This window comes from Phaenicophaeus curvirostris, chromosome 26, assembly GCF_032191515.1.
Source record: "Phaenicophaeus curvirostris isolate KB17595 chromosome 26, BPBGC_Pcur_1.0, whole genome shotgun sequence".
NCBI lineage: Eukaryota > Metazoa > Chordata > Aves > Cuculiformes > Cuculidae > Phaenicophaeus > Phaenicophaeus curvirostris.
This window is the reverse complement of record NC_091417.1, coordinates 3,783,684-3,792,032: the sequence shown is the minus strand read 5'-3', so window position 1 is coordinate 3,792,032 and position 8,349 is coordinate 3,783,684. Positions and strand designations below refer to the sequence as shown.

General features: G+C 59.8%; 1 protein-coding gene across 2 annotated transcripts; it reads left to right on the top strand.

Moving 5' to 3' along the window:
• The first annotated feature begins 870 nt into the window (after positions 1-870).
• Positions 871-7,545, top strand: PHOSPHO1 (phosphoethanolamine/phosphocholine phosphatase 1). 2 transcript variants are annotated; one of them, XM_069876850.1, is made up of 5 exons: positions 871-885; positions 2,783-2,870; positions 4,781-4,876; positions 5,498-6,290; positions 6,356-7,545. In XM_069876850.1, exons 3-4 carry the CDS (start codon positions 4,832-4,834, stop codon positions 6,257-6,259), a joined length of 807 nt encoding a protein of 268 aa, XP_069732951.1. In that variant the 5' UTR covers positions 871-885; positions 2,783-2,870; positions 4,781-4,831; the 3' UTR covers positions 6,260-6,290; positions 6,356-7,545. The 2 variants fall into 2 exon arrangements, with proteins under 2 accessions (XP_069732951.1, XP_069732952.1); XM_069876851.1 differs by lacking the exon at positions 871-885 and having other exon boundaries at positions 2,770-2,870.
• The last annotated feature ends 804 nt before the right edge of the window (positions 7,546-8,349 follow it).

Here is an 8,349-nt window from a genome sequence, read left to right as displayed (position 1 = left end):
AGTTTACCCAATTGCTCCCCGTTTACCCCCCCATTGCTCCCAGTTCCCTCCCAGTTTCCCCCCACCATCACTCCCAGTTCCCTCTCAGTTTATCCCATTGCTCCCAGTTCCTTCCCAGTTTAACCCATTGCTCCCAGTTTCCCACCTCTTTGCTCCCAGTTCCCTCCCCATTTACCCCATTGCTCCCCGTTTCCCCCCTCCTTGCTCCCAGTTCCTTCCCAGTTCCCTCCCAGTTTCCCCCCATTGCTCCTAGCTGCTTCCCAGTTCCCCCCCATTGCCCCCAGTTCCCCCCCATTGCCCCCAGCTCCCTCCCAGTTCCCCCCCATTGCCCCCAGTTCCCCCCATTGCTCCCAGTTCCCTCCCAGTTCCCCCCACTGCCCCCAGTTCCCTTCCAGTTCCCCCCATTGCTCCTAGCTGCTTCCCAGTTCCCCCCCATTGGCCCCAGTTCCCCCCCCACTGCCCCCAGTTCCCTCCCAGTTCCCCCCATTGCTCCCAGTTCCCTCCCAGCTCCCCCCGGGCAGGACCAGGCTCTCCGGGGGGGGGTACAAAGGCAAAGCCACCCCTCGGGGCTGCGTTTTGGGGCTCATTTATACACTTTTGGGTCCCCTGAGCCCCCGGGGCTGCGAGCGTCTCCCCAGCTTTTGGGGCCAAACCCCCTCGGAACACCCCCGGTGGAGGGGGGGGGGGGGCACTAGGACCCCGCTCCCCCCGCCTCTCGCGAAGGGGGCGTGTCTCCCTTAGGCCCCGCCCCCGCGGCGGCGGCAACGCGCTCTCCGATTGGCTGCGCGGGCGGGGACTGCGGCGCCGGGGCCGCGCCGCCTTAAAGGGGCCGCGCCCCGCAGCCCCAACCGGGCACCGGCGGGCGCTCCCGAGGGGTCCCACCCGGTAAGGAGGCTCCGCGGGCTCCGGAGGGCGGGAGGCGGCACCGGGGAGGCCGGGAACGGGGGGCGACGAGCCGCTAGGACCCTGCGGGGACCGAGATGCCGGTACCGGGGGATGGTGATCCGGTAGGTCCCTGCGGGGACTGAGATGCCGGTACCGGGAGATGATGATCCCGTAGGACCCTGCAGGGACCGAGATGCCGGTACCGGGAGATGATGATCCGGTAGGTCCCTGCGGGGTGTGAGATGCCGGTACCGGGAGATGATGATCCGGTAGGTCCCTGCGGGGACCGAGATGCCGGTACCGGGAGATGATGATCCGGTAGGTCCCTGCGGGGACCGAGATGCCGGTACCGGGGGATGGTGATCCTGTAGGATCCTGCAGGGACTGAGATGTCGGTACCGGGAGATGATGATCCCGTAGGATCCTGCAGGGACTGAGATGCCGGTACCGGGAGATGCTGCTCCGGTAGGTCCCTGCAGGGACTGAGATGCCGGTACCGGGAGATGATGATCCAGTAGGTCCCTGCAGGGACCGAGATGCCGGTACCGGGAGATGCTGATCCGGTAGGATCCTGCGGGGACCGAGATGCCGGTACCGGTACCGGGAGATGATGATCCAGTAGGTCCCTACAGGGTCCAAGATGCCGGTACCGGTAGCGGGAGGTGCTGCCCTGGCTGGAGGCTCCACGCACGGTGACTCAGCCCGGTTGCAGCTGATCCCGGTACCGGGAGGACCCGAGGAGCAGCTGCCCGTGAGTCCCTGGGCTGTGCCGGTGCCGGTACCGGTTCAGCAGCCGCTGTGGGTCCCGGCTGCAGCGGCTCGGGGGAACCGAGCTCCAATTTTGGGCTCGTAAACCACCACCCACCGCATTTTAGGGCCAAACTGGGGTGGGTTTGGTGCAGAAATCCGGGAGCAGCCGGGAAAATAAAACCCCATAAACCCAGGGAACATCCCGTACCCCGAGGTGTCCACGGGAAGGGGGTCCCGGTGCCCTTCGCCAGCGGATTCGGGGTGAGGTGGGAGCTGAGGGGTTGTTGGGGGGGGTTGGGACGCCCCTGGAGCTCTGCTGTCACCTGGTTTTATAATTAATGATTAATTATAATTAATGAGCTCATTTGCTTCCGTTTCGGGGCGCGTGCGGCTCCCGGGGATGGGAGAGGTCGGGTTTATTCCAGGAGCTGGGGGAACGTCTCCGGATCCCGATGCTGGATGGGGGGGAGCTCCCCTTCGGCTTTTTGGGGCACCGGGACCCCCGTCCTCCTGCTTTTGCGCTTTGGCTTCGAGTTGAAATGTAGAAACCCAAACATGTCGTATGTATGAGAGACATCGGATGGGTTTTAAGGTTAAAACATGTTAAAACCAGTCAAGAGCCGAGCGGGTTGGGGGTGAAACAGCTGGGAATCGCCCCCCTGCCCCCTTCTTCGGAGGCTCAGCCGTTCCCAGCTCCAAACCCGGGTGCTGAGCCCCATCCCGCACCCTCGTGAACCCCAGAACGGGACCATGGGACGCGTGGGGAGCTCCAGGCTGGCGAGGCCACGTGGGCATCGAGTCCGGCTCAGCCTTTGCTGAGGTTCTTGGGGATGGAGGGATCCTCCAGCGGGAAGAAAACGCAGAGATGTGGGGGATAAGGTGCTGAGGGACGTGGTTTAGTGGTTGATAGGAATGGTTGGACTCCACGATCCGGTGGGTCTCTTCCAACCTGGTTATTCTATGATTCTATGGTTCTATGATTCTATGATAAACGACCCTGGGGAGCTGTTCCCGTGGTGACCCCGGCGGCTCCCTGCTTTTATCAGGCGTATTTTGACCCCTATCCCAAATTCCATTCGTTTAAGCCTTTCCGTTGGTGGCGATTAACCACCGGGCTCCGTTGCTTTTTTTCTCTCTCACCACCCAGGCCCTGCAGGATGCTCGGCATCTTGGTTTGGAAGGAGCCCTTCTCCTGCGGAAGGTGGATGGAACCGCTCCCGGGAAGCAGCCGCTGGGTGAGTTGTGATGGGGAGAGGTTCCAAGCCAGATTCGATGGGGCTTGGAGCTCCTGATCCAGTGGGAGGTGTCCCTGCCCATGGTTTGGCTTGGAACTGGATGGGCTTTGAGGTCCCTTCCAACCCAACCCATGATTCCATGAAAGCCCCATCCTGGACTTTTCTGTTTCTCTTGGTTTGAACCTGAAAATTGTGGTGGCTTTTACCCCTCCCAGCCTGGCTGTGGCGTTATTTGCCTTCAAACGGTGTCTACAAACAAACATCAGCTTCTAATCGATGCCTCCACAAAGAAACGACCCACGCTTGGGTTGAAGGTTTCACAAAGTCGCTTTTACAGGATTTTCTGGGGTTTAACGTTGAACGCGGTCGTGGTTCATTGTTCTAGCGGAGCCCTGCGTCGCGTTGGTGCCCAGAAGAGTTTCGTGCTGGGCGTCCAACCAGCCAAGTCCCACAGAAATCACCTTCAGGTGAAAAACTCCTCCTGTTGTCTTGCCAATGGCAAAAAAAAAAACTCACTGAAACTCTCCTCGAGCCGAGTTAGTGGTGCCCAGTTACAAATCTCCCGTGTCCCAGGGTGCTGGTCCTCCTGCTCTCCCTCTGCTGGAGTTTCCAGCTGGGTTTGGTGCTGAAGTTGTGGTTTTTAAGGTCTCTCATCGTTCTGCTTTCATTGCTGGGGGCTGCAGGAGGTCAGCAAAAATCAGGAGATGTAACCTGGGCGCTGCCTTCGTTCCAGGAGCATCGTTCTGTTAAAAGAAACGCCTCAAACGCTGCTCTGCAAGGACATCAGGGCAGTTTGGGCACCGGGCGTGTGTTGTTCTGTTTATTGCTGAACCATCCTGCTGGCTGCTCTCGGGCGCTCAGGGGGAATTAAGAGGGATCAGAAGCATTAACCGGGCTCTGCCCACTCGCCTCTTGCTCTGGAGCCTCTTTTAATTCCTCTGTTCCTGGTACGCAAGGTCCCAAGTTTTGGGGTTCGCTGTGGGATGTAGAGAAGTGCCCAAAGGTGGCAGCTGGGGTAAAACCACCTTTCAGAGAAGAGCAACGGGGCTGGTGAGGGGGCTGGAGAACAAGAGGAGCAGCTGAGAGAGCTGGGGGTGTTCAGCCTGGAGAAGAGGAGGCTGAGGGGAGACCTCATTGCTCTCTGCAACTCCCTGAGAGGAGGTTGTGGAGAGGAGGGAGCTGGGCTCTTCTCCCAAGGGACAGGACGAGACGGAATGGCCTCAAGCTCTGCCAGGGGAGGTTCAGGCTGGACATTAGGAAAAAATATTTCACGGAAAGGGTCATTGGTCCCTGGCAGAGGCTGCCCAGGGAGGGGTTGAGTCCCCTTCCCTGGAGGGGTTTAAGGGACGGGTGGACGAGGTGCTGAGGGACATGGGTTAGTGACTGATGGGAATGGTTGGACTCGATGATCCAGTGGGTCTTTTCCAACCTGGTGGTTCTATGATTCTATGAAACTGAGGATGTTTTGCCCTGCCACCTCATCTGATGCTGGTCCAGTTCCAAGGGCACCAAGGAAGCAGCTGAGGGTGTAAATCTCTTCCCAAGGAGGAGCACGGCCACATCCATGCAGGCTCCGTGGGTGCCGCTGGCTCCTCCGTTGGGTTCTGTGAGATGGGTTTGTTGGCATCTGTGCCCTTGCCCCCGAAGGTAATTATTGTGGGTGCTGAGCGAGAAGCCTTACTTTCTCATTTTTCAATGAAAATGCTGGATCGTGTTCTCTTAGAAGAGTTCTGCTTTGCCCTCCCCTCCTTTCTAAGAAGAAATGCAAGAAAAAGTGTCAGGTGCAGCCAGATTTGGTGAAGAGCTTGGTTCTTATATGATTCTTTCTATGATTCTTTCAACCGAAGCCCAAAGGTGGCAGCTGGACTAACACCCACCTCTAACCCCAGCCCCCTGTGTGTGCTTTGCAGCCGGGTGAGCCCTGAGAGCCACCAGCGCCGCTGCAGAGCGATGCTGTGACCATGAAAAGGTGCTGCGAGGGCGTCGGGCTGCCATGCCTGTTTAAGGTCAGTGCTGGGCTCATCCTCTCCGAGCGGGGCTGTCCCCTCGCCCCTCAGGGACAGGGAGCACCAAGCGGGTCCCCAGCAGAGCTCGGGGCGCAGGCGGGATGGGAGAAGCCGGAGAGGAGCAGGGTTGCTGGGGGTGGGCAACGGGAGGCTGGGCTGGGCTCAGTTTAGAGCAGGGCAGGAGGCAGCTCAGGGCTTCCCAGGCTTCTGGGGAGCTTGAGCAGGGGGGAAACTGCACCCACGGAGCAAAAATCAACCTGAAAGAAGGGTCTGCAGGGATGCAAACCACCCCCCGAGGACCAAACACCCCAAAGTGCCTCCTGTGCCCGCGTCCCGTGGGGGACGTGTGCGGCGGTCGCTCGGCACAGTGACCTCCTGGGCTGCAGGAGCGGGATTAGCGGTGACAAAATGATCCCTTTATAGGCAGGATAAACGCCTTAGGGCCAGGGCAGAGGTTTGGCAGCGGGGGATTAGCCCCCTCCGAGCCCAGCTGGGCTAATAAGCTGCCTTGGGGTAAGGAAGCCAAGGAGCAGCGTTGGGCAGGGTTGGCGGCCTCGCTGCTCTGGTTGCCGAGGCTGAAGCCTCGAGCGAACGGGCAGGCGTCCTCCTTCCACCTCGCAGGGCGTCGGGATGGCCAGCCCCCGGCCACCCAAATACCTCCTCGTCTTCGATTTCGACGAGACCATCATCAACGAGAACAGCGACGACTCCATCGTGCGGGCGGCGCCGGGGCAGGTCCTCCCGGAGCACATCCGAGAGACCTTCCGCGAGGGCTTCTACAACGAGTACATGCAGCGCGTCCTGGCGTACATGGGGGACCAGGGCGTCAAGATGGGGGACTTCAAGACTGTCTACGAGAACATCCCCCTGTCCCCCGGCATGCCGGACCTCTTCCAGTTCCTCTCCAAGAACCACGAGCTCTTCGAGATCATCCTCATCTCCGATGCCAACATGTTTGGCATCGAATGCAATCTGAGGGCAGCCGGTTTCTACTCCCTCTTCCGCAAGATCTTCAGCAACCCGTCGAGCTTTGATAAGAGGGGGTACTTGACCTTGGGGCCCTATCACAGCCACAAGTGCCTTGACTGCCCGGCCAACATGTGCAAACGCAAAATCCTAACCGAGTACCTGGCGGAGAGGGCCCAGGAGGAGGTGGAGTTCGAGAGGGTCTTCTACGTGGGAGACGGCGCCAATGACTTCTGCCCTTCCGTGACTTTGACTTCAGCTGACGTGGCTTTCCCGCGGAAGGGCTACCCCATGCACCGCATGACCCAAGAGATGGAGAAGAAGCAGCCTGGAGCCTTCCAAGCCACCGTCGTTCCCTGGGAATCGGCTGCAGAGGTCGCCCGCTATCTCCAGGAGCTCCTCAAGAAGAAGTGTTGAGGATGGCTCAGCAGAGACTTGCTTAGGAATGGTTGGACTCGATGATCCGATGGGTCTCTTCCAGCCTGGTTATTCTATGATTCTATGATATATAAGCAGCTGGGAAAGGAGAAGCCCTGAGGGGGTCACATCCTGTACCCCACGCGCATCAGCGCTGCTCGCTCAGCCCCACTCCTGGGCTGCTTTCCTGCCTTTCCTCTCGGAGCTCCTTTCTCCCCAGTGATTTAAAGCACTTTCTCCTCCCCTGCCGTGATGAAACGAAGCCTTCTCTATGCAGCTTGGCCCTCTGCTCCAGCGTGGCTGTTTGCCAGCACGAATGGGGACTTGGTTTGATGGGGGGTTGGGTTTTCTTTCCCTTTTGACCTCACAAGAGCAATTCCTGAAAGACCGAAGCCATCTCCCCACGGGCTGGGCCCTGCGCACACGGCCTCTGCCTTCATCCCCCTGGCCCACCAGCCACACCAGGAGCTGCCATGTGGTTGCCTGATGGCTCTTTGCCTCTTTGGGAGGGAGATCCGTGGCGTCTCCTGGGTAGGGAAGCTCCTGGCTCAGCTGCTGAGCTCCACGATGGCATTAACGGTCCCTTGGGACATTATTCCCTGAGAAAAAACCATGATGCGAAGGACAGGAAAGCTTTTGGAAAGGTGGCACCTTGGAAGAGCCCTTCAGTGCCCATCTCTACCTGCTTGCCCGGGGCACAGGCGCAGCGGCCGCGTCGCTCTGCGGGGAGAGGGACCTGCCCTCGCCTTCCACCTCCATCCTCGACTTCTGCTTCCAGGGAAAAGCATCCCCAGGAGAAGACATGGTCCTCCTCGCCATGAGGCTCCCTGTGGCCGCTGGCTCGTGCTCTTCGCTGACCCGGTCAAGGTGCCGAGTCTCCCACGGGAGCTGTGGTGGCACTTCTGCCACTGGGTCCCCGGAGACCAACCTCCACCCCTTCCACCCCGCTGCAGTATTAATTACCCCTTCTAATTGCACTCTGCGGGGGGATCCCGTCCCCGCTGCTCTCTGGTGTTGGCTTCTCCCAGATTTCTCCACAGCCTTACGGCCCCGAGGGCGGCTCCCGACTCCCGAAGCGCAGAAACCCCGACAGCGCGGAAATAACCAAAGCAGCCCGAGTGGTTCCTCCTCTGTTCCATTCCCTTCCCTCTTTGTTCTTCCTCCTCTGGACCCCGTTCAACTGTGTGGAACGTAAAGCCATGGAATTAAAAGAATCTACATATCTATGATGTCTGTAGGCAGCGCTCGTGTGTCTTGGACATAAAGCTGGTGTGAATCCGCTCCGAGTCGCTCGTCCCTGTTGTTTCTCACGGGCTGGGGGTGGGTCGGAGCGGGAGCATCGGCTGCGAGTGATGCTTTGCCCCAAGACCCCTTTGGGTGCAGGATTGGGCCCCTCCGCAGCTCAAACCGATGGCAGGGAGGGTCCTCAGGGCCACAGCAGGTGCCGCTCTCCTTGTGGCTGCGGGTGCTCAGCCCCAGTTCCCATGTCCGTGCGTCCGTCCTGCATTGCCGGGAACATCACCCAGGTCAGATCAAGCGTTTCCATCAGTGCCCGGGTGCTGAGCCTGGTGAAATTAAAGCACTAGAGCAAACGAAGGCGGGCAGGGGATGCTCTGGAGGTGGCAGGGATGCAGCGGTCCCAGCCCGGCTGCCCGGGCGAGAGCTGAGCTGTGTGAAACCCCAGCTTTGCGAAGGCTAGAAGTCTGGCTGGAAACTGCCTGGAGGAGAAGGACCTGGGGGTGTTGGTTGGCAGCGACTGACCATGAGCCAGCAGGGGCCCAGGTGGCCAAGAAGGCCAATGGCATCTTGGCTTGGATCAGAAACGGCGTGGCCAGCAGGTCCAGGGAGGTTCTTCTCCCTCTGGACTCGGCACTGGGGAGACCGCTCCTCGAATCCTGGGGTCAGTTCTGGGCCCCTCCCCACAAGAAGGATGTTGAGGCTCTGGGGCGAGTCCAGAGAAGAGCAACAAAGCTGGGGAAGGGGCTGGAGAACAAGAGGAGCGTCTGAGAGAGCTGGGGGTGTTTAGCCTGGAGAAGAGGAGGCTGAGGGGAGACCTCATTGCTCTCTGCAACTCCCTGAAAGGAGGTTGT

Excerpts from the sequence above, each read along its gene's own strand:
- PHOSPHO1 (XM_069876850.1), top strand. The coding sequence starts at position 4,832 with ATGAAAAGGTGCTGCGAGGGCGTCGGGCTGCCATGCCTGTTTAAG. Across the intron at positions 4,877-5,497 it reads GGCTGCCATGCCTGTTTAAG|GGCGTCGGGATGGCCAGCCC; the intron begins GTCAGTGCTGGG and ends TCCACCTCGCAG.